General features: G+C 54.3%; 1 protein-coding gene across 7 annotated transcripts in view; it reads left to right on the forward strand.

Moving 5' to 3' along the window:
- LOC120513061 (ankyrin repeat and fibronectin type-III domain-containing protein 1-like) overlaps nt 1–24,133 on the forward strand; it is a 245,860-nt gene that overhangs the window by 42,395 nt on the left and 179,332 nt on the right. For 2 of the 7 annotated variants that reach the window (XM_039732026.1, XM_039732030.1), the window contains exon 1: nt 12,450–12,671. The exons of 4 other annotated variants lie outside the window; for them this stretch is intronic. In XM_039732026.1, the coding sequence (XP_039587960.1) occupies nt 12,553–12,671 (119 nt within the window). In that variant the 5' untranslated portion in view covers nt 12,450–12,552. Of the gene's footprint in view, nt 1–10,716; nt 10,841–12,449; nt 12,672–24,133 lie in introns of those variants that run through there. One more of the 7 variants, XM_039732027.1, reaches the window with a different exon arrangement.

Raw genomic sequence — 24,133 nt, forward strand, 5'->3', positions numbered from 1 at the left:
GCAATGTGAGGCTGCACCAGGGAAGCCCATCAGCTTCTGAATTTAAAATGTGGCTGCCTGTGCTCAGCTTCTGCTTTTTATATGTTGTCAGAGGGATGCTGTGGGCAGATCTGGGTGATTCTCTCTCTGAAGAGAATGGTGAGGGCTCATGATTTTGGTAAGGTTGTGACTTCTTTTTCTAGAATTTCTTTTGAGGCCTTTGGGAGTAAAGAATTCTCCCTGCATGTTCCAGACCCCAGCTGACACTTGTGGATGTGGACTGGGGGCTCACAAAGGTGCCAGCTCCTTCCACTGCAAGTGAAAGCTGAGGTGGGTTTGGGGGTCTGATAGTGGATGAGACCGTGATGTGACAAAAGGGCAGAGAGCTGCTGCCAGCGAGCTGGGGATCAAAGAAGTGACATTCAGCACTGGACAGCTTGGGCTTAGATGCAATCTTCCTTTTTTCCTTCCTTTTTCTTGTTTTCCCCCTTTTTCTGTTGAGGTGTTACAGCTGGGGAAACATCTCCTGTGCCCTCAAGCCAGCCTGGCACCAGGTAGGGAGCTTTTGGCAACTGGGATAACCATGCAGGAAAGTAGAATCCCAGGATGGTTTGCGTTGGAAGGATATTAAAGCTCATTGCATTTCAGGGTTCCACTACCCAGGCTGCTCCAAGCCCTGCCCAGCCTGGCCTTGGGCACTGCCAGGGATCCAGGGGCAGCCACAGCTGCTCTGGGCACCCTGTGCCAGGCCCTGCCCACCCTCACAGGGAACAATTCCTGCCCAGTATCCCATCCAGCCCTGCCCTCTGGCAGTGGGAGCCATTCCCTGTGTCCTGTCCCTCCATGCCTTGTCCCCAGTCCCTCTGCAGCTCTCCTGGAGCCCCTTCAGGCCCTGGCAGGGGCTCTGAGGTGTCCCTGGAGCCTTCTCCTCTGCAGGTGAGCACCCCCAGCTCTGCCAGCCTGGCTCCAGAGCAGAGGGGCTCCAGACTGGAAGAAGCCCAAGAGCCCTTCCTGAGAAAGCAGCACCTGAGCTTTGCTGCAGGGCTGAGGGAGGGGACAGGTGCCGATGTTGACGGTGTGGGATTGCACAATGCCGAGCCGCACGGCTGAGCTGTGCCTGCCGCGGGCGGCCCGGCCCTGAGCCCGCGGCCATTGCCGGGCCCTGGCCCCAGGCCTGGCCTCTCCCTCCAGCTCATCTGCCGTGGCTGAGCCTGGGCGCCTCCGAGCAGGGCAGGTTTGTGCGGCTGTCACGGTGCTCCCCGTCACTCCCACCTGTGTCTGCTGCAGGCCTGGGGCAGCGGGAGAGCGGCTGTGCTGCCAGGGGGAGGCAGACAGTCGGATGGGGCTCTCCAGCACTGGGGGCCAAGCCCCAGCTCCCCGAGCTGCCCGAGGGGCTGGCAGAGGCGGCTCGGCTGCTGCACGGCACAGTGCAGCCGCTCAGCCCTGCAGGAGCCGTGCTGGTCCTGCCCACGGGCTGTGTGCTGGTGTCTCTGCACGCTGGGCTCAGCAACTGCTCACAGGAACGTGATGGACAGATCTTTGGTGTACTTCGAGTTTTCTTCCTCATACTAAGGGATACTAAGGGATGGATTCCTTGGCATTTTAGCTGAAGACAACCTGTGTGTTCATACTGATGAGAGCAGATGTAGTAAATAGCCTGTTCTGTCACACACTTGTGATGCTGGTTTTAGGTATTTGACAGGGAGAACCACTGACCTCAGTGCCTTATGCTCCACCATCTCCTCTCACATGGCAGCTGGTAACATGTAGAAATTTCCATTTCTAATTCACTTCCTCTTTTAAGCAAAAGGTGTTTCCCTCCTGTCAGTGGTTGCTGTTTCCTAGCAGTGGCTGTGCAGAGCACATGCTGTAAGTTATTTTTCTCACCACATTGACATCATGAGGTTGGAAGTTTGGAGGGTTTTCTGCTGTGGGACGTGGCTGAGATGCTGGACCTTCTTCTTCCACACTGCAGGCAAGGTGTGCTCTGCTTCCTCTGTGTCCTGGCACAGCTTGACACACCCCAGTGGGGTGTTCATAAAAGGTGTGCCTTACAGCTGTTGCCCCCTCTCTTTGGGGAAGAGCACTGAGTTCTGGTGGGAGCCCAGGGCATCTTTGACCCCAGCTGTTTGGCAGAACCCCCCTTGGCTAAGCCCTCTGGCCAGCTAGCACTTAAATGTTGGGGTTTGAAAGTGCTGCATGTGCAGTAGTTATAGTGCCTTTCCTGGTGTGATGCAGGCTCTGGCAGGATCCTAGGATGCTTTGCAAGGGCTGGAGTGTTGTCTCCCTACAATTCTTCAGTGCACAGCTTCTCATTGCTCATCCCCTGGTGGGTGCTGGGACAAGGTTCAGACCCTCAGCCCTGCAAGGAGTCCCCTCCTTCCCCTGCCCCTGTGCTGGGTCCAGTGCTTGCCATGGGATGAGTCAGCTCACTCCAGTGCTGAGGCAGTGTGGTTGGACTGGGTTGTGTTTTGGTTCTTAGCAGATGAGCTGAGCTGAGTAATTTCTGCTCCTTTCTGCTGGTGGTGTGAGTTTCATAGTGTGACACAGACCTGTCCCACAGCCAGTTCCCATCAGCCTGCACAGACACCTCCCTGGGGTTTCCCTTTGTCAGCACAGCAGCATCCTTTGAAGGCAGCGGCGAGCTACAGGTGGGAATGGAGGTGAGAAGAGCTGATGCTGCAGACCGTGTAGGATGGCAGGGTCTCTCTCCTTCTCCTCATCCTTTGTCCACAGCAGCAGCCTTGGTCTCACCACGCAGGGCTGTGGAGTTGGGTTTTAGCCATGCACTCCTAGCATGAGCATGTGGAGCAGGTTCCTGGAAGCAGCCGGGTTCCTCAGTGCTCATGCTGGAAAATGGAGGATCTCCTGGAACCCCAGTGTGTGGCTGCCCCATGCAGAGCTAATCCCACCAAATTCCAGGCCTGTGGGTGTCCCTGAGGTGCCAGAGCTTAGGGAGCTGATGTGAGTGCCCCAAGCAGCTCCGTGACTGGAGCTCTGTCCCTGCTGCCTGCACGTGGGCTGTGAGAAGGGACAGCAATGCCTTGGAGCTGTATAGCAGCAGAGTTCCTCTCAGGTAAGGAGTCTCACCATGCAACTGCTCATTTTGGTGGCACTGACCATCGGGGTAATTGTCTTTGTCCTGCCCAGTGGGGCTTTAAATATTTTGCCTATATTATGAAGGATCGGATGTGATTTGCTTTGTCAGTTGTCTTATTCTCCTGAAATAAGTCAAAGTATTTGTTTTCCTTTGGGTACTATTTGGGCTCTGTACTCTGGCAGTCCTGGAGGTTTTAATTTTACACAACTAGCATTTCAGAAGTTGTAGAGGTTTGTTTTCACTTTGTTTTAATTAAATTGCTATAACCTGGGGGAAATCTTTGGCCTTAATTTAAATGGAAAGCCTTATTTTGAGTAGACCAAACATCCCTGTCTAGCTGGTGATTGTGCTGTTCAGAGTTTTGACAGGAAAAGTTAAAATTTTACTCCAGGCTTGAAAGTTTGCAATCATTGACTGCAACAGGCAGGGCCAGCTCAGTGGTGTAAGAGGATTACGTTAATCTATTGTTTGGGGAAGAAGTAAAATTTTAATAGATTCTGTTTTGATGGAGAAATGAAATAATTACTGCTTGAGAGGTGAAAAGAAAATGGTTGGAAATAGAAAGGGTGCCTGGTGTTGAATCCTGGGCTTGATGAGGATGTCTGCGCCCCTCTGGGCCAGTGCTTCCTGAGGGATGTGGTGCTTGTTTGGGGAATAGGGAGGATTCAAATTCCCCTGGGGTCGAAGCACCATCTCCTCCTGGGACAGCCTCTCTACCGCACCAACCCCAGCTGCCAGGCTGGGTCTGCTGCCAGTGCTCAAAGGTCCGGCTTGAGTTGTGAAGCCCTGGGAAGGAGAGGTGCTCAGGACTGTGCCTCCATGGCCACGGGATCAGTGGAAGGACTTCATAAAAGTCAGAGAGAAGCTTGAGCCTGTGGATGAGTCATTTCCCAGAGAGGCTGTGGCGTATTTGGTGATTTTTCCCTGTGAGGGCGGGCAGGCCCTGGCACAGGGTGCCCAGAGCAGCTGTGGCTGCCCCTGGATCCCTGGCAGTGCCCAAGGCCAGGCTGGGCAGGGCTTGGAGCAGCCTGGGACAGTGGAAGGTGTCCCTGCCATGGCAGGGGGTGGAACGAGATGGGCTTTAAGGTCCCGTCTAACCCAAATCATTCTGTGATTCCCTGATTCTGTGATTTATCCATAATTCCCTTCCAAGCAGGCCATGCCAAGTGCTGAGAGGTGAGATGGTCATCCAGCTCATTTTGTTGTGTATGAGGTGGTCTCCTATGCCTGGCTGTTAATTGAATTTTGATCCCCCTCCCTGCCCTGGTGAGCCTCCTGAGGGGACATCCCAGCCATGGGCAGTGCCCGGCAGTCACAGGTGGTTTAGGAAGCTGTGGGCACACGGCTGGGGTGAAGGGAGCAGCAGAGGCTCACTGAACAGCCACCAGGAGGAGTGGGGACAGCACAACATGCAGTGAAAGTTGTGTGGCTGGGGTGGCTTTGCCCCACGAGCTGGCAGCTGGGCACAACCCCTCCGTCCCTTTTCTGCTTCATCTTTGCCCAGCCACAGCACTGTGGGTCCTGACCCCTTTTGGGAAGCCTCTGGGGGAGGGGTTGTGTGCTTGCTAAGAAAACCCTTGTAACAGTTCCCCTGGGCGTGACAGGGGTGGTGGGGGACACAATTTTCAGGAGCCAGCTGTGGGAGGGGGCTGCTCCTCCTTGGATCTCTGCTGTGTGTGGGATGTCGGCAGCTGCATCGATCCCGTCCCCTGCTCTCCCAGCCTGGAGACTGCTTGCTCCATATTGATTATAATTTTTTTTCTGAAGGCTGATGAAGTTTGCTGGGCTCTAATTGCATGAATTATTCTCCTTTCCATTTTCTGAAACCCTTGATCATGTTAATGAATTTTCCAATTTTTGCTTTGGGTTTTGCCAGGGCTTGTTTTTCAGGGAAAAAGAACAACTGGTATGCAGTGAGCTGGGTCTGTTCCCAGGCTGCTTGAGTAAGTTGGGATTATACATGTCCCAGTTTGTCCCACTTGGGCAGGATGTGGGGGGTTTGTCCCTTTTGATTTGAAAGAATGATAGAATTACAGAATGTTCTGACTTGGATGGGGCCCACGAAGATCATTGAGTCCATCCCCCAGACTGCACAGACACCCCAACAATCCCACCCTGTGCATCCCTGAGAGAGTTGTCCAAACACTCCTGGAGCCCTGGCAGCCTCGGGGCTGTGCCCATTCCCTGGGGATCAAATGCATTTTGGGTGGATCTCTAGCAGTGTGGGGGCAGAGCCAATGGGGCTGCACTGGGGAATGGCTCAGCAGAGGCAGCACCCCTTGCCCATCAGACAGCCCTGCCAGCTCCAAATGTCCTCAAGTTACCCTGCCTTTGTTTCTCCATTGGCTGTGTTTGCTCCCATCACCTCACTGCTGATGTTTTAGACTTTCTTAAGTCCTTTTGAACTCAACAAATGATTTTTAGGAGGTATCAACCAATTTTTTCTCTCTCTCTTTTTTTTTTTTTGTCACTTAGCAAGCATTTAAAGGCCTGTGTGACCTCCAGCTGCCTGTGCTGCTGGCTGCTTTTCCCTGCCCTTATCTCTTCCCTGCAAGCCTGAGCCAGGTTTTTATGCAGCCATCGGGGAGCAGCACCAGGGACAGCCCTGCTTTGGGAGGTAATTATCCCTGTGTGCCCCACTTTCTTAAATCCTTTTGAACTCAACAAATGGTTTTTAGGAGGTATCAACCAATTTTCTCTCTCTCTCTCTTTTTTTTTTTGTCACTTAGCAAGCATTTAAAGGCCTGTGTGACCTCCAGCTGCCTGTGCTGCTGGCTGCTTTTCCCTGCCCTTATCTCTTCCCTGCAAGCCTGAGCCAGGTTTTTATGCAGCCATCAGGGAGCAGCACCAGGGACAGCCCTGCTTTGGGAGGTAATTATCCCTGTGTGCCCATGATTTAACTGCACAGTGCTGCCAGTGGGGAGAACCTTTTGAAGTGGGATGAAATAACCTGGCGATTTCCATCCGGGGGTTAAAAAGGGAATTGGATTTCAGGAGCATGCATGTCCCATGCTGCTCCAAAAAGGGATAGCTGCTGGTTAGCTGCTGCAGGTGGGCTAGCACTGCATCAGCACCAGCATCTCTGTGCTGGTGGCTGGGGCTGCCTCTCTGCTGCCACGCTGGATTTGGTGGTGATTCCACTTCTCTTCCTGGGTGCTTCTCTGGGAGGGTGAATTTTCATAGAATCATAGGAAGGACCCACAAGGATGGATCATGAGTCTAATTCTCAGCCCTGCAGACCCCCCAACAATCCCACCCTGGGCATCCCTGGCAGTGCTGTCCAAACGCTCCTGGAGCTCTGGCAGCCTCAGGGCTGTGCCCATTCCCTGGGGAGCCTGGGCAGTGCCCAGCACCCTCTGGGGGATGAACCTTTCCTGATATCCAACCTGACCCTCCCCTGGCACAGCTCCAGCCGTTTTCTGTCCCTGGTCACAGAGAGCAGAGTTCAGAGCTGCCCCTCAGGAGGAGCTGCAGCCCTGGTGAGCTCTGTGCTCCATCTCCTCCAGCTGAACAAACCAAGTGCCCTCAGCTGCTCCTCCTGTGGCTTCCCCTTGAAACCCTTCCCCATCCTTGTAGTGCTGTGCTCTCCCTATGTGATTCTATGTTATTTCCAGGAAAGAGGTTATTTTAATTTAATTTGAGAATGAGGGTATTTTGCCTTAATTTGGGCAGCACATCTGGGTTTGTTGCTGGAATTAGAGAGGTTGTGCTAAGTGATACATTGGGTAAATCAGTAAATTGATGTGGCTGGCTCGTGGTAGGTACCGGCATGGAAGTGTGTGAGTAATGCAATAGAGCTGGCAATTACAGCAAAGTGCCTGCTTAGACTGAAATTATTGAGCCTCTTGCACACTCTGCACTTTATTACAGCTGTGTTGAGATGTAGCACTTCCCAGAGGGCCCCACAGCTCTGCCAGCCAGTGTGTCACTCTCAGATCCATGCTGTTCCCAGGAGTGGGCTCCAGGAGCCTCCAGAGGTGTTTCTCCAGAGTGCTGGGCACCAGAGAGGACCTGCAGTGTGTTGTGCCACTGTGGGCTCGTGTTTGCACAGAGCATGGGCACATTTAGAATCATAATGAAATGCTTTGATGAATTCTGGATGGAATAATTTAGGTTGGAAAAGTCCTCCAAGGTCATTGAGTCCAACTGTTACCTCAGCACTGCCAAGGCCACTCATGTACCCTCACAGAGAGGAATTTCTTTCCAATATCCCATCTCATCTTGCCCTTAGCCAATGGGAAACTATTCCCTCTTGTTCTGTCACTCCAAAGTCCCTCTCGAGCTCTCCTGGAGCCCCTTTAGGCCCTGGCAGGGGCTCTGAGGTGTCCCTGGAGCCTTCTCCTCTCCAGGTGAGCACCCCCAGCTCTGCCAGCCTGGCTCCAGAGCAGAGGGGCTCCAGCCCTGGGGGCATCTCCATGACCTCCTCTAGGTTTGTTCCAATGTCTCTTGTGCATCTGTTTCTTAAATCAGTTCATACTCGCATTTAACATATTTCTTCACAGGCACATGTTGGTAATTGGTTTTGAACACCCTGTGAAATAATGTATTCCAATTTTATTTTTGTAGCTGTCCCAAAACATTTGATGATTTTCTGGTACGCTGCGTTAACCAGCAGTGAAAAATTTGACCTCAGTCACTGTGGGTATATTTAAAATACAGTGGAAGAAGTTTACTTCCTAAACCCCAAGAATTAGTGCTTAGAATTAAAAAAAAAAAAAAAGGTGTTTATCAAAATTCTTCTGAATTGGCTGAAAGATTTGACTGGGAGCTGATGTGTGACATCAGTGGCCAGTTTTCAGCAGTGTGGAAAATTCCTGCCCCAAAGTCCTTTGAGGTCCCCATGGTGCCTGCAGGTGACTTCCTAGGTAACTTGGAGGGGCTGGTCCCTCTCCAGCTGGCACTAAGGGGATCATAAGAAATTCTCTTCCATCTGACCTGAGGACACAGATGTTCTTGGAGGATTAGGAACCTTCCTCTCACCCAGTTTTGGGTATCTCATCAGGTATTTTTTCCCTGTGGGGAGAGGGACTCTGATGACAACAGATAGAAACTGGGTTACGATGAAATGACCCCTTTGCCACAGGACAGGCAGCAGTGCCTCCTATTCTGGCTCTGTTCCTGATGAGCTGCTCAGGCTCCAGCACCTCCTTTGGCCCACCTCGCAGCTTTTCTAGACTGTTCTGCTGTTGTCACTGCTCAGTGTCACACATTCAGTCTAGGACTGCATTTGTGCATCCTGCTGGGCTCCGTTCTCTGCATTGCTGGAGTTCCGCTCTCCAGGTATCAGCCAGCCTGGGAAAGGGACAAAAAGAAAGGGAGCCTTAAACCAGCCAAGGTTTTGCTTATTGCGATAGGGTTGCTGCTCCCATGATGGCTTAAACCTGTTTTAGTTGCTTCCCCCACACATTGGGAGGTTGGGTACTGGTGAGCATCCCCCGTGCTGTCCTGGGGGAGGGATCAGCTGTGGGAAGCATGGCTGAAGGAGGAACAGGATGGGCTCTGCCTCAGCTGCTGAGTGGCTTTTAGGGATGCAGCTCCCCAGAAGAGTCAGGGCTGGAAGGTTGGTGTTTAACTGCTGTTGAGTGGTCTAGGTGTGGAGTGAGCCCTGGACAAATACAGTTAGGGTCCTTTTGGACTGTAAGAGCCGATGGAAGAGCTGTCAGCTCAACAGAACCCCCTTTTCCTCTTTCCCTGCTTCTGCCTATCCATATTTAAGAAGTGTAATTGGAGCAAAAGCTGCTTGGGAAGCCACAGAGATGTAACCAGATCTGGTTTGCTCACAATGGGCTCAGGAGCACAGGGACTGGGGGCTGCAAGAATGGTGCAAGGGCCACCTTCCAGGGCTCTCTGGCTTGTCCCACTGTGCTCGCTGGCCACAGGACCTGGCAGAGAAGCTTCCCAGTTCACACGTAGGGTGTCTGAGCTGCTGGGATGTAGCTCTGATGATTTCTGCCTGAAAAAGCACCGTGGTTGTTTGCAAGCTGGGACCACTGCTGGTTCCCATGTCTGTGATGGCTTCATTGTGTTTGGAGGGTTCTGTAATGGGGAATGTTGGTCTCTAGGGCCTAAAGCAGTATATACACAAGAATGTGTGAGATGACCCAGACAACCAGGCTGTGTTCGACTTGTGGATATTTTCTCCTCCCAAATGGTGCAGCCAGAGGTGTGAGATGTCTGTGCCGGGGCTGGGTGATGGCTGTGCAGCCGTGCTCAGCATCCCCCAAGTCCCAGCGCTGTGCGGGTTCTGATTCCTGCTCTAACATCTCCTCCACAGCTCCTCTTAAAAATCAGTTTATGTCTCTGCAAATTAAACCACTGTTTCGCTTATGAAGTGTTTCATTCCACTGATAAGTGGAAGTGGGAAGCTGTTGCATCGCTGAGTGCGTGGCTGCAAACCCCAGCACAGCAGATTGTTAATGTGAAATTAGAGAGTTCAGCAATATCTTGGCAGATTGCCTCTGCTGCCTAATAGGAGGCACTGAGCTCCTCTGGGAGCCAGTTGGTGTCACAGCCCTGTTTGAAGGGCTGACCACCCTTCTTTGAGCAAGGATGGGCCTGAGGGCTGTTCCATGTCCTTGGGGCAAAGGAGACAGCCCTTCCCTTGCCCCAAGGCACCAGAACAAAAGCAGAGGCTATAACTCAGGAATGATGTGGGAGCTGTGCTGCCTCCGCGCCATCACTGGTTGTGCTTTCAGCCAGATGGGTCCCAGGCAGCCTGGTCCAGGGTGACTGGGAGGGCTGTGGGGCTGGAATCCCCTTTTTGGGCACAGATGGAGGTGTTTATGGAGTTGTCTGAGCTTTCAGGCATTGGTACCTTCAAAGCCACCGTCCCCAGCTTATCCAGAGGTTTCATGAAGGTGGCATTTCCTCCTGTTTGTTTTCCAAGTGCTGGCACTGTTGGGCTCACGGACTGAGCTCTGCAACCTTGTAGGGAGCCTGACTCCCTGCCAAGAGCTGTGGCTCCTACCTGCCCCCCACCGCAGGGTACTGCGGGAATGTGTGGTGTCCCTGGCTTAGGGTGTCCCCCGTGCAGCTGGAATGCTGGGCAAGTCTCCCTTGCTCCTTGGATTTTGTGTCCACCAGTCTTTCGAATCGTCGTGCTGTTTTTTTTTCCTGAAGTCTTCTAAATTGCCCTTTTGTCCCCAAACAGTTTTGCTTTGCAAATGCCAAAGGAGGATCCCTGAGGCAGCCTCGCTGCTGCTCTGCCCTCCCAGGTGGTGGGAGAAAGGGGGGAAGTGAGGGATTCAAATGAACGCCGCTCTTCCTCTCCACTCTCCCTGCTGCCCTGTCCAGCCCCCTCTCCTGTTGCCTTGGCATAGCCAGGAGCAGGTAACATCACCGCTGCCAGGTGACCCCGCTGTCCTGCTCACGCTCCAAGGTGTGTGTGCCTCAGCGCAGTTTCCTCCGGGAGAGCCGCTGCTGTGCCTTTTCCCACAGCAGGGAAACAAGAGTTTGTCCTTTTCTGCCTCCCCTTCTCTGATCTCCCCCTCGGCTGCTTTCCAGCTGTCTCCTGCCGGCCCCCTCTGCTCGCCCGGTCTCCTCCGCTCTGCTCCGGCTCCTCTGACCTCCTTTGACGTGTTGCATTTCACCGTGGTCGGTAACGGGGAGCTGATGGCAGATAAGCGGGGTGACAGTGTTACCGGCTCTGGCTGCGCCGCACGGAGCCAGCCGGCGGATGCTGTGCCCTCGGCACAAGCCCAGCGATTCGGGGAAGCGCCCTGGACCCCTCCCGGCTGCGGCGGAGCCCATCGGAGGGAGAAGGTGGGAGCCGGGGGAGGGTGGCTGTGCGGAGCAGTGCGTGAGCAGCTTTATTTCCCCAGCTGCGAGAGGGGAGCAGCCCCGCTCTCCCTCCCCGTGTGTGCCAGGGAGGAGGTGCCCGGGGACCGTCTCCCTGCCCGATGGAGGTGCCGGCAGGGTCCCCCACGGCCGCGGGGCCCCTCCGAGCATCGCCAGCCCCCTGCTTTGTGTGCAGGTCTGCGGCGGCTCGCTCCGTTAGCCGGCATGCATGCCCGGAACGGGGAGCAGGGAGTGGGGATGGTGCAAACGGATTATCCCCCCCTAAAAAGCGCGGGCGGGGACGGTGACGGGGACGGTGACTCTGCCGGTCACACGCAGCCGGCGGGGGCGGCTGCCCGGTGTCCCTGGGCCGTGCTCCGCGGGGCGCACCCGGCTGCTCAGGCATTTAATTCCAAGGGGAAAGCTGAGCCAGAGTCTACAGGAAAAGAAAGAAAATCAGGGAGGACGGAAGTGGGGGTCAGGAGGGGCTTTCGGCACGGATGGCCGTCCCTGGTGGTGAGGGGCTGCTTGCAGGGGATGGCTCTAAGCAGGGAAATAGCAATGAATGCAGGTTGTTTATTTTTTAACATGGCATCCACACCAGAGGGATAAAAGGGTGTTCAGGGAGCCTGGGGCTCTGCCAGCTGAGTAACCACCAGTTTTCCTTGCTGTTTCCTCTCTTGGCATGGCTGGGAGTTGCCGTCAGACGCCCCTTCCCCTGGATATGCTTCACTGACTCGGTCTGGTTTTGCTCCGTGGGGCTGGAGCAAGGTTTGGGTGGTTTTTTCTGAAGCCCCTGTTTTTTCTCCGCCCAGCTGGCGTCAGGCGCCGAGGATGCAGAGACAAGTGCTCCTGACTAGGGGAGGGCTGGCAGGAGAATTTCCCTTCGGGTTCGCAGCATCCCCATGTCTGCTGTCTGCTGTGGAAAGGCTTTGTGCTGGAGCGTGGGGAGCAGAGCTCACAGGTGACCTCTAACTGGATCAGCCTCGCTTGCTTTAAATGCCTGTCCCTCTCCTTGGGCTCAGGTGTTTGGTGACAGGCTGGAAAGTCATGGTAGGTGGGTGCTGCTGGCAGCTGAGGGTGCCTTCTGCTCTGGAAAACAGGGAGGGAGGAAAACTGGTGGACTCTGAATAGCCTTGGGAAGAGCAAGCGGGGATCTTCTCCACGCTGTAAGAACAGACCCTTTGGAAATTCATCTGAGCAGCCAATTTCTTGGGGTTTCTCATCGCCTCTGAGATCAAACCCCATTCCCTTCCTCATCCGAGGGCCACCACAGCCACGCTGGGCCACCTACTCAGAGGGCAGCTCCTCCACCTGCCCAGTGCCACTCGCCGTGGGGGCTCGCAGACCTGTGCCAGTGCTACCGAGGGACTCTTTCCAGCGAGCACTTTTAATTTTTCCTCTTCCTCCTTCACTCAGCTCTGCAGCATCACATGAAATACATGTGCAGCCGCCAGCTGCCCTGAGCTGTGACCTGCGCTTGGCTCAGGGAGACAGGACTTAGCACCCTCCAGATCCGAGGGCTCGCTGGAGCACGCTGTGGACTGTCCAAGTCACTGGTGGTGGCTGAATTCCTGCCCTGCGCTGGGTCCCTCTGGCCCCGCTCCCTCCCGGTGCTGTGCGCACGGGGCAGCAGGCACAGCTGGGGTGTAGCATGCACGAGTGTGCAGAGGGACGCAGGGACACCGGCGGGAGCCATGGCTTCGTTTGGGAAGCTGACGGAGTATTTCAGCCTGAGGAAGTCGAGGCCGGAGCTGCGCTCCAGGCGCTGGGGCCGGCGGAGTGGGAGCTGCTGCTGTAGTGTCACCGAGTGCAGGTATGGCGTGGCAGCACCCCGACTGTCCTGGTGCCTCCGTGCGTGCCCGGGGGCTGCGGGGGGCATTTGCAATCCTTGCTTTCTGTTTACCTCTCTTGGGGCTGGGAGGGGGCTGGGAGCAAGCCAAGGGCTCTGGGAGCGTCACCCCGTTCCTGTCTGGGGCTCCCACACAGCTCATTGCTGCGGGATGTCTCTGGCAGGCTCTGTGACCTGGCATCTGTCTCTCTGCCTAGGGCACGTCCCGGGTGTCGGTGGCACATCTTGGGTGTCTGCTGGGTGACCACATGCACCTGTGCCTGCCTTCCTCTGCCTGGTGCTCTCTGTTGTGCCACTGCACTGTCCCCTCATTAGAGGAGCGAAGTCATTGCACCAAAATTGCCCTTCCCTCCACCTGCCCCGTGCAAAGGTGTCTCTGCAGGGGCAGCAAGAAGTGGCTTCTCAGGTGAAGTGAAATCTGTGTGTGTGAGGTGCTGATGGAGCCTCCTGTCACGTTGGAAGGGTCTGGGTAGTGGAGAGGAGAGCTCTTCTGGGCAGAGAGACACACGGCTCATCTGCAGCTTGTTTGGGGTATGAATTGATGAGGGGATCACAGTGGGGATGGGGAAGATGGCTTTTGGGCTGACTGGAAATTCTCTACGAGTGTGCGAGTGCTCAGAGTTGTGTTGGGGGGGGTTGCACACATCCTTGTTTTGCATGTAAATACAGTTACTGCAATTAAGAAAATTGCTCTGTGCCTGGGTGGCTTCTCCTTGGATGTTTGGTGCAGCATGTAGGACAGAGCTAGCATTCAGTGCTGCTCTGGGCTCTTCCCCATTTGTGTGGGCTCAGCCTGAGCAGTGCATCCCCAAGTCTCCTGCTGACCTGCAGTTGGTGCCTCCCTGCTGCTGTGGGGTGTAGGTCTGCGTAGGGGACACACAGGGCAAAAAGTGACACCAAGGCGTTCGCTTACCTTCCTCCCTGGCTGCTGAGTACTTTGTGCTCTGTAAAGGTAATTAAAATATCTACAGATTCAAATGAAGTTGGAGCCCCTCCTGCTTCTGCCTGTGCTGCTGCTGAGACAGTGAAGCGTGCACAGCCGCCGCTGTCTCCCCTCTTCCCTCGGTGGCTGAAGAGGAGTCGCCTCTTCCCCGCTCACTCGTTTCTCCGGAAACATTCCTGGCAGAGCCAGGAGCTTTGTTCTGTTGCTTTTTGGCGTTGTGGACAGAAGCCCTGGTTTCTGCCCTCAGGTTTTTGCTGTCCTGCTGTGGAGCTGGGTGTGAGGAAGGTCTGTTGTCCAGGTGCTGCTGGGCACAGGGCGTGCCTTTGCTGTGTGCAGCCAAGCATGTGCCAGTGCCTGGCCCAAGGAAGAGGAGGAGGTGCCACCCCCATGCACAGGGTGCTACTGTCCTGAGCCTTGGGGTTTGGAGTGAGTTGGGTGGTTTTCTCTGCAATGGGAGATGTTGTGGTGCCTTTCTAGCTCTGGGACATGAGCCACACAAAGGTGGCATTGATGGTGTGTAGCTCGCGTACCAAATTTTCCTGGGGATGCTGGCTATGGATGTGGCACTCTGAGCAGCCTGCTCTGGTGGAAGGCATCCCTGCCCAGGGCAGGGAATGGAACGGGATGAGCTTTAAGGTCCCTTCAGCTCAAACCATTCTGTGTCTGAGTTGTCCCCTCATGCAGGACTGTGGCTCACTGTGCATGAGATGTGGCCACCAAGGCCACTGCCCATCAGGGCTTAGTGCCATGTGGGGCTGATGGACCCCCTTCCCCCAAGCAGAGATCCTGTGTGTGCCCAGCTGCTCTGGTGTGGCCAAGCTCAAGTTGCACGGGGCTGTGTTCTGCCTGCTTGGCCCCTGGGCCATGCAGCTGCTCCAGGGCAGCTCCTCTGGGTTGGATGCGAGTGTGTGGACAGATTTCCTGTGTCCCTGACCCCCACAGTGACAGGGCTCGAGTGCACCTGTGGATACCAAGCCCATTCCCTTGATTGCTGCAGCTGATTATGAAAGTAAAACTAAGTGTTGATTGAAGTGTGGGAAGCTTTGAAATCAGTGTCACTTGTCACCCCAGCTGCTTGAGCTTCTGCCTGTTCCCCCCCTACCCCCCAATGTCTGTACCTTGAGAAGCCCCAGGAAATCTCCATGGCTGAGATCCAAAAGCCAACACAATGCAGCTGCTGCAATGTCTGGCCCTGCCCTTGCTCTAGATGGTGCTTCTTCCAGCTCTGCTGATCATCTTTCTGCTTTTACTTCATTTCCTCACTCTGTTGTGGGCAAGTGAAGCATGGAGATAAGATCCTCAGCTCCCACATTTCCACGTGCATGGAGATGCCAGAGGTCCTGCAGCCCAGGTTCAGTGGGGTGATGTCTAACAGCCCTCAGCACAGCCCTGCCCTGGTCTTGCTCAGGGCACCAGGCTCCCACCACACTTCCCAAGGCTGCATAATCCCCTGGGACCACAGGGAACAGACGTAGGCAGGTACTCAGTCGAGAGCTTGCACTGACTGGAGTTATTAAATTCTAAATATAGTGGTCCCACGCATTCTCATAGGACCCAACAGAAATCAGCAGGTGTGCCGTTACGGTTTTAAATAATATTCCTGCATTTTTAAACTACGCCTCCAGATAAGGCAACATGAGTGAGCTGGGATGAGTAAGTCTGCTGGGCTTGAGAATTTGTGAGCTCAGACTTGTGCGCAGAAGTGGAGCCCTGCAGGAGATCATCTCACTCAAGGTGCTTTTGGGCAAAGGCGCTGCTTGCAGGAGCTCTTCAGCCTCTGCCCCCTGCTCTGCCCCCAGCTGTGGCACAGAGTGTGTCCCAGCCCTGTGCTGCAGGAGGGGCTGTGGCACGGCTGCCTCCTGTTATTAAATCATCGCCTGCACAGTTGTCCCAGGGCCTGGGATGCCCCAGGTGTGACAAACCAGGGATCAGGGTGTCCCCTGGGCAGCTGTGCTGGGACAGGGCCTGGCAGTGGGAGTGAACGCCCCAGCCAAGCCCAGCCCAGGGGAGAAGCTGATTTAATTGCAGCAACTTTTTTTCTGTCTAGCAGGGACAGTGATGGATGAAGGAGAAACTCCAGGTGACAGGCTTGAGCAGGGCTGCTCCATGAGGGATGAGAGCCCAGGGCATGGCAGGGATATGAGGATTTGTCTGCAGAACTGGGTGCAGGTGCCTGTGAGTGAAGCACAGGAGGGACTCAGGGTGGTTGCTGAGGTCTGGGGGGTTGTTCTTTATGTTACCTTGTGGTGCCAGCCTTGAGGTACTTGTGCCCAGCTCTGTGTGTTGTCTGGAAAAGCACAGGGGCTCCACTGTGGGATGGAGGAGAAAGGGATGGGAAAGGCAAGTTATACTATATAGCTCTTCTTTAAGTGAGCTGTTTGTAAACTGAAAGGTCTGGACAACTGATTTGGGGTTCCTGCAGCTTTTGCAAAGTGGATGAGGACATCAGTGTTGTGTTGTTGTGCTGTCACTGGGCTAGGAGAACAGCGCTGCCTGCTGTGAATGAACCAGGGGGGTTCCAGGGTGGGCTGGAGCTCTCTGGAGAGTCGTGGCACTTCCCAGGCTGCTGTTTGTGCCAGGACTGCTTAGCAGTGAGCCAGGCTGGCAGAGCACTGGGCTGGGCCCATGGGGGCCTGCTTGGATTCTGGGAGGACAGGGATCCCATGTCAGAGTTAATGGGTGTGGGAGAATTTCTCAAGGACTCTCTTGGAGCTGCTCTCAGTCTGGGTGTAATGCAGGAAAGCAGAACTGCCTGAGAAGGCCAGTTCTATCACCACAGAGGTGGCCTGCAACAGTAAATAATTAATTTTAAAAATCATTAAAAATTGCAATTGAAAGTTGTTAAAATCCCAAGTCCCATCCAGAGGTGGCTTTTGAGAGAAAATTCTCCTCTAGGCAGGGATTTGAGGACTGAGTCAGTGTTTTTCACTGTTGGCCCAGAACTCTTCTGAGATAGATCCATTCCCTGGATTCAGGAAGTTGATGCCTGTTCCCTCTTTGACCTCTCCCCTTCTCTGTGGTCCCCAGAGCCCCACAGGGTCCCCACAGAGGGGCTTTGATGAGCTCCTCTGGAGATCACTGCCTGGTTATGGAAAAGAAGATATTCAGGGTGTGGGAATAGAGGGGGAAATTTGTGCCAGGGTTTGGATCCTGCATTCTGCTCCTGGGGGCACCTTCAGCTCTGGAGGCAGCAGAGCTGACAACCCCAAAAACCTGAGGGTGAAGACCCTACGTCCTCAGTGGGCTCCAGGAGAGGAGCTTTTCTTCTGGCTTGGGGTGGCCTGTGGTAGAAACCAGGGAAGCTCAGTGTGGGAAGGGGGGAGGACTTTGGCTGTGCTGGGCCTGCAGGGTGGCAGCTTTAGGGTTCCGCTGCCTTTTTTCTCTCAGTACCCGAGCTGGAAGTTGGTGTTAATTAACAATGAATTAGATTATGTAAGAATTAAATAACGTAAAAAATTCCAAGTTGCTTGGCCTATTTTTGCCATGTCATTAGATGATTTCCAGCTGAAGGAGGGGTGCTTGGGGTCATCTTTGCACTCCTGGGGTCAGAGGTGGGTCCAGGTGTTCCTGTTGCTCCCAGGGTCAGAGCCTGTCCCAAGCCTTGTGGGAAGCTGGACCAAGGAGCTGCTTTTTGCCATGGGGGGCTGTTACCTCCTCTCCTTTAAGGGTCTGTTCCACACTGATATCCTGATTCATGTCCTTGCTGTGCAGTGTGATGGGCTTTGAGGTGGGAAGGGGTAGTGGGGAATGTTTTCCTGGCAGGATTGTGCTTAGTTGTTTTTGGGTGCTTAAAAATATCTCTTCAGCTCTGACAGCACGTCTGTGTTCAAGCACATGATTGTGGTGGGGGGCAGGAGGAAATGGCAAGTTTTGGGGCTGGGAAATTGCACGGAGGGAACAATTCCTGTGTTAGCAGCACACAGCATGAGCCAGGTAAAGATGGCACGTAAAGATACCCAAAGGGGCAACTCTGTGGGGCTGTCCTACATGGCTGAGAGTTTGACTGTCTTTTGCTACTTTGTTTTTGGCACATTTTGAACAAAACCTTTCTGCTTCCAAATGATGTCAATATGGAAAGATACCTGCATTTTAAAGGAGAAAACTAGCACGGAACTTGGAAGTGTTCTGGGTTAAGTGGAAAGTTTACACTTGGAATTAGTCAATAAAGCGTTTGTGACACTTAGACTCCAAACTTCCCAGTGCTCACACCTCCCTTGCCTGCTGAGATGCCAGCAGGTAAATGTGTGTGGCTGCCTGGATTCCCATTTTTTGCTGCAACAGATCATTGTAACTTATTAACAGATCGATGTCCATGGCCACTGCATGGAAGTGGGCAGTGCTGGTGCTGGAAGTCCTAAATCCAGTGTTGGTGACTCAGCCCATGCCTGTTTCACAGAGGTGCTGAGCACCCATTAATCCTCTTAACTGGAACAGGCGGCCCAGCACTTCTGCAGTTTGGCTGGGCAAGAATGAGGGAAAGAGCTCCAGGAGCTGGAGCTGGAAACTTCACCCTCATTCAGCTGGAGGTTGGGAATGTGATGACAGGTGTTGGGGTGCCTGAGGCTGCACAGCTCTGTGTGGGGCTGTCTTCAAGGGCAGCCTGTGTCCTCTTGGGTGAGGCTTGTTTGAAATGATGCTCCAAAGACTGGAGCCCCTCTGCCATGGAGGCAGGCTGAGAGCTGGAGAAGAGAAGGCTCTAAGGAGACCTTAGAGCCCCTTCCCGTGCCTAAAAGGGGATTATAAAAAGAGGGAGAGAGACTTTTTACAGTGCAGACAGTGACAGGACAAGGGGGAATGGTTTTAAACTACAAGAGGGGAGATTCAGATTAGATATTGGGAAGGAATTGTTCCCTATGAGAGTGGGCAGGCCCTGGCACAGGGTGCCTGCAGAAGCTGAGGCTGCCCCTGGATCCCTGGCAGTGTCCAAGGCCATGTTGGACAGGGCTTGGAGCAGCCTGGGACAGTGATGCCTACAGAAGCTGTGGCTGCCCCTGGATTCCTGGAAGTGTCCAAGGCCATGTTGGACAGGGCTTGGAGCAGCCTGGGACAGTGGGAACTGTCCCTGCCCATGGCAGGAGGTGGGATGAGATGGGCTTTAAGATTCCCTCCCAACCCAATCCATTCCATGACTCTGTGCTGTTTCCCACCTGCCCTGAGTGGTTTGGCCTGGCAGGGTCACTTGTGAGCCCCATCTCTCTCAGTGCTGGAGTCTGTGGTGGCTGCAGGACTGAGCCTTTCTCCCCTCTCCTCTGTGCCAGCCTCTCCCCAGGCTGTGTCCCTGGTGTCTCATGACGATGACAAGCCATCAGACGTGCACAACTGTGAGCAGAGTGGCAGTGCCACAGGAGGAAATGACATTTAGCTTTTGTTGCTTGATTGAGCTGCCTGGGTTTTGTATATTAAACCCAAAGAAGCCTTTTGGCTTTGTTCCCGCTCCTGTTTGCAGCACCGTGCCTGGGATCCAGCAGGAAGGGGCTTGGGGAGCAGCATGAGAAAAAAATCTGTCTCCCCATCAAACCTGTCCTTGCAAGGGCCCTCTCCACCAAACTTTGACTTATCCTGGTTCTCTGTGGTTTCTGTGCTCTGGTGGACACCTGGGTGCATTCCCAGGTCCAGCCCCCACTGATGTGGTCTCAGTTCCACAGAGCTCCTGGTCTCACTCTGGGCTGTGGCTCTGTCCCCTCCTGTGCTGTTGGGGTGCAGGGGGAGGTGATGTGGACAGAGCCAGGGAAGTTCTGGGCCTCTGCCTGTTCCTGCTCCTCAAAAACCTGCTCCCGTGGCTGTGTGTAGAGAGATGTTTAAGATCTGTCCCATAAAAGTGCATGTATGTGTGGCCTGGGAGCTGGTGGGGAAAGCCTCTTGGATATGACAGACTTGAAAGCACATTTGAGCCCTCAGGGTCATCTTTTTGGGGTTTGGGGTCATGTTTTAGGTAAAGACTTGCACCCACTCTTCTCCCTTTCTGCCTGGCGTCCAGTTTCCTTTGAAGGCCAGTCTTTGGGATGGGAGATGAGCTTGGGAGCTGCCTAGTTTCTGTACAAGCTGAAGCTCATCTTTGCCTGGATTAGGCAGAAAAAGATGAATGGGCATCCTTTATTTTGGAGTGGTAGTTGGATGGGTAGTGGGAGGAAGGGAATGAAGCTGGCATTAAGGGGAATTACAGACATGACTGCAGAGCTGGCTCCTCCAGCAGAAAGCCTTGGCCTGTGAGTCACACTTTGCTCGAAAGGCTGTTGGGTTCCTAATTCCCACTGCTTTGGCACTGAGTCACAGCTGGGTGGGGGCGCAGGTAGGAAACAGAGGCATCAGCAATCCCCAGGGATCCCAGACAGCAGTGGGAATGTTAACAGCTTCTGGGAGAAGTGGTGGCTGCACGGGAAGATTCCCAGTGGGGCTGTTCCTGAGTGCCCTTCTCTGCCTGCAGGGCAGTCTCTGCGGACTGGAGGGGACACCTGTGAGCCCCCAGGGTGCAAGGGCACACTAGGCAGCCCAGCTCCTGGCTTGGGTGGCAGGGGTGGCTTTGTCTGCCCCAGTGGGGTGGCATTTGGGGGTGCCCTGCCAGGCACAGGGCAGCGGTGGCATGCTGCCTGTCCCATAACGCCTGGGAAATATTTGGCTGCATCGGCATCACCTGGGGATGAGGGGGAGTGTGTCCTTGTATCACATTGAGCTGGATGGCACATGGGGACAGTGGAAGGATGGCAGTGTCAGAGCTGTGAGTGCCCATGGGATGGTGGCAGAGCCAGGAGCAGGGAGGAGATGCCACTGGGATTTGGAGGCGTCTGGGCACGGAATATCCTCTGTCCACCCCCCTGGGGCAGGAGAAGGGCACCATCCCGTGGGGAGGTTTGGGTGGGTTATGTCCTTCAAACAGCCCCTTGGTGGGGGAAGAGCCCCCCTAAGAGGAGAGGACTGCTCTGGGGAGACCACCCAGGTGATGCTGCCCAGCAGGAGGTAGGCTGAGCCGGCTCTGGGAGAGCTGGGGAGGAAGGGAGAAGCCATAGATCGACAAAAGATTTTCTCTGGACCCAGGAAGAAGCATTTCAAAGAGGAAAGGAATAAAGGACACTACTGTTGGGAATATTTCAAATGGGAAAACTAGAATACTTACTTCAATAATTAAGAATTACAGACATGACTGCAGAGCTGGCTCCTCCAGCAGAAAGCCTTGGCCTGTGAGTCACACTTTGCTCGAAAGGCTGTTGGGTTCCTAATTCCCACTGCTTTGGCACTGAGTCACAGCTGGGTGGGGGCGCAGGTAGGAAACAGAGGCATCAGCAATCCCCAGGGATCCCAGACAGCAGTGGGAATGTTAACAGCTTCTGGGAGAAGTGGTGGCTGCACGGGAAGATTCCCAGTGGGGCTGTTCCTGAGCGCCCTTCTCTGCCTGCAGGGCAGTCTCTGCGGACTGGAGGGGACACCTGTGAGCCCCCAGGGTGCAAGGGCACACTAGGCAGCCCAGCTCCTGGCTTGGGTGGCAGGGGTGGCTTTGTCTGCCCCAGTGGGGTGGCATTTGGGGGTGCCCTGCCAGGCACAGGGCAGCGGTGGCATGCTGCCTGTCCCATAACGCCTGGGAAATATTCGGCTGCCTCGGCATCACCCGGGGGTGAGGGGGAGTGGCTTGGTGTCCTTGTGTCACATTGAGCTGGATGGCACATGGGGACAGTGGAAGGATGGCAGTGTCAGAGCTGTGAGTGCCCATGGGATGGTGGCAGAGCCAGGAGCAGGGAGGAGATGCCACTGGGATTTGGAGGTGTCTGGGCACGGAATATCCTCTGTCCACCCCCCTGGGGCAGGAGAAGGGCACCATCCCGTGGGGAGGTTTGGGTGGGTTATGTCCTTCAAACAGCCCCTTGGTGGGGGAAGAGCCCCCCTAAGAGGAGAGGACTGCTCTGGGGAGACCACCCAGGTGATGCTGCCCAGCAGGAGGTAGGCTGAGCCGGCTCTGGGAGAGCTGGGGAGGAAGGGAGAAGCCATAGATCGACAAAAGATTTTCTCTGGACCCAGGAAGAAGCATTTCAAAGAGGAAAGGAATAAAGGACACTACTGTTGGGAATATTTCAAATGGGAAAACTAGAATACTTACTTCAATAATTAAAACATTTTTTCCCCAAAAATTCTGTGTTTTTTCCTGTGGGAATAGTTGGCAATGATACAAATTAATGCAAGATATTTTTAGCTTGCATTTTCGGATTTTTTGATGGAAAGAATGCAGACAGGAATGAGCAGCTCCTCCTGGTTCCTTAGCTGCAGCAGCCCCTGGCGGGGGGGAGCAGAGCAGAGCCCCCACCTGAGGCAGTCCTGGGTGTGGGTGCTGCTGCCAGGAGCATCCATGTGCTTCCACAGGTGTTTGGAAGCCACTGGAGCTGACTTTTGTTCCTGTTGGCTGCTTGGATGCCCCGGGCCCTCTGCTGCCTGCCCTGTGTGCAGGATTTGTGTGCCTGTCTCTGGTACATCTATGTTTTGGCTGCAAATCCATGTTTGTAGAAAAACTGGAAAGCTCTGGTGCATTTTTATGTTGCTTTAAAGAACAAATAGATAAAATTTATCACAGAACCCCAGGATGGTTTGGGCTGGAATGGAGCTTTTGGCTCACCTTGTTCCAGCCCTGTGGGCAGGGACACCTTCCACTCTCCCATCCAAGCTGGCCTTGGGCACTTCCAGGGATGGGGCAGACACAAGTTCTTCTCTGGGATATTGGGAGGCTATTCCAGCTGAGATTTTAGGGATGTTTTTCCTGCAGTAGGGATGTGTTTCCCTGGCTCTGCCTTCCTCTGCGGGTGCTGAGCTGCAGCTGCTCACAGAAGTGGCAGAGTCCCCATCCCTAGAAGCATTGAAAAAATGTGTGGATGTGGCACTTGAGGACGTGGAAAATGGTGGTGGTGGTGGGTTGGTGTTTGCATTTTATAACCTTAGAGGTGTTTTCCAACCTTGATGATTCTGAGATTCTCCAGACAGCCTGGCAGCTGAAGCTGTGCCAGGGTTCTTGTCTGGAAACAGGAGGTTTTTGGGCTCTGCTTCCTTGCACCCCATGGTCAGCTCCCAGCCCAGCCCTGTGGGTCGGTTCCTGCTGTGCAGCAGGGCCCTGGGGCTGTCTGGGACCCAGACCCGATTCTGCCCTGGAGGAATCCAGTCCCTAAGTGCTGCTGCCCAGGCTGGGCCTCCTCTGGGCTGTTTTGGGGCTGTTTGCTCCTGTTCTTCCCCTCACAAGACAGATAAAATTCATTATCCCAGCCACTAGCAGCTGCTGGGCTTTGCCAGAGCTCTGCTCCCAGCTCCCCTCAGCCCCCATTACTCCTGCACTGAAAACTCTCTTTTTAAGGAATTTTTACTGTGATACACTGGGAACATAACAATTTTTTTTCTGTTCAATGAGCTTGTCTCTCTGACCAAAGTGGTGACCTGCCTCTTGTGCTTTAAGGGAAAATGAAAACCAGCCTAAGGTTCTGGTTGAAAGGTGGTGCTCAGGGAGGTTTAAAACAACAACATGCCTATGATTGATTATAAATCTGCTTTTTGACCAAAACATATATGAATAACTATTTTTGCCAGGGATTAATAGTCAGAGATGAATCAGCTTGGCCCCTGTTCACCTTCAGTGCTGGAAAACTTGGTCATGCTGCAGAAATTATAGGACTTCAAGCAAACCAAGCAGCTCTACCAGCTGTCTGGAGTGTCTTCCTGCGCTGGAGCACATAAAATTCAGGCCTGAAGCATCTCCCCTATGGTTGTCAGGAGCAGCAGTATCCTTTCCAAGATGATCTCAGCAGCTTTTTGTCTCCTCTGTCGTGTGACTTGGATTTTGAAGCAATAGGGGAGAGCAGTCCTGTGTCACGAGACTGGGAACGGAACCAGGAGCTGGGGGGTTGTGGTGCAGGAGCATCTCGGCTCCAGTCCCACTCCAGGGATTCTCTTGGGAATGCAGGGCTGACAGGAGGAGGGCAGGAGGGGGTGCCAGAGGTGGCTGTGGTGCTGAACCCCTTCACATCCTCCCTGAAAGGTGTTTGTAAATGCACAGGAGGCAGCTACCTTATTTATCTTGTAAATTAGCCAACCTTTTACCATGGAGCCGGATGTTTGTCATCCATTACTTGTGCTTCATTAGCTTTTGTCTCCGAAATGTTTCAGAGGAGACAGGAGATGCATAAACACCACAGAAGACAAGCCGGGAGCCAGGGCATAGTCTGTGGCCCGGTCTGGTGAAGTTTGGGTGTGGGAGGCGTTTGCTGTGGCCTTGGCAGGTCACCAGAGTGACCAGTGACCAGGTCACAGGAGTGACCAGTGACCAGATCACCTGGCTCCTGCCGGGGTGGCTCCGGGGCTCTGTCCTTCCCAGCTGGGAGCTGCTCCTGGGGCTGCTCCCTCTGCCTGGTGCTGTGTTCCCAGCCCTCTCTGCTGTCTCCCTGCCTGGTGCTGCGTTCCCAGCCATCTCTGCTGTCTCTGCCTGGTGCTGTGTGCCCAGCCATCTCTGCTGTCTCTGCCT

The sequence above is a fragment of the Passer montanus genome, unplaced genomic scaffold (genome assembly GCF_014805655.1).
Source record: "Passer montanus isolate IOZ18808 unplaced genomic scaffold, ASM1480565v1 scaffold8, whole genome shotgun sequence".
Lineage (NCBI taxonomy): Eukaryota > Metazoa > Chordata > Aves > Passeriformes > Passeridae > Passer > Passer montanus.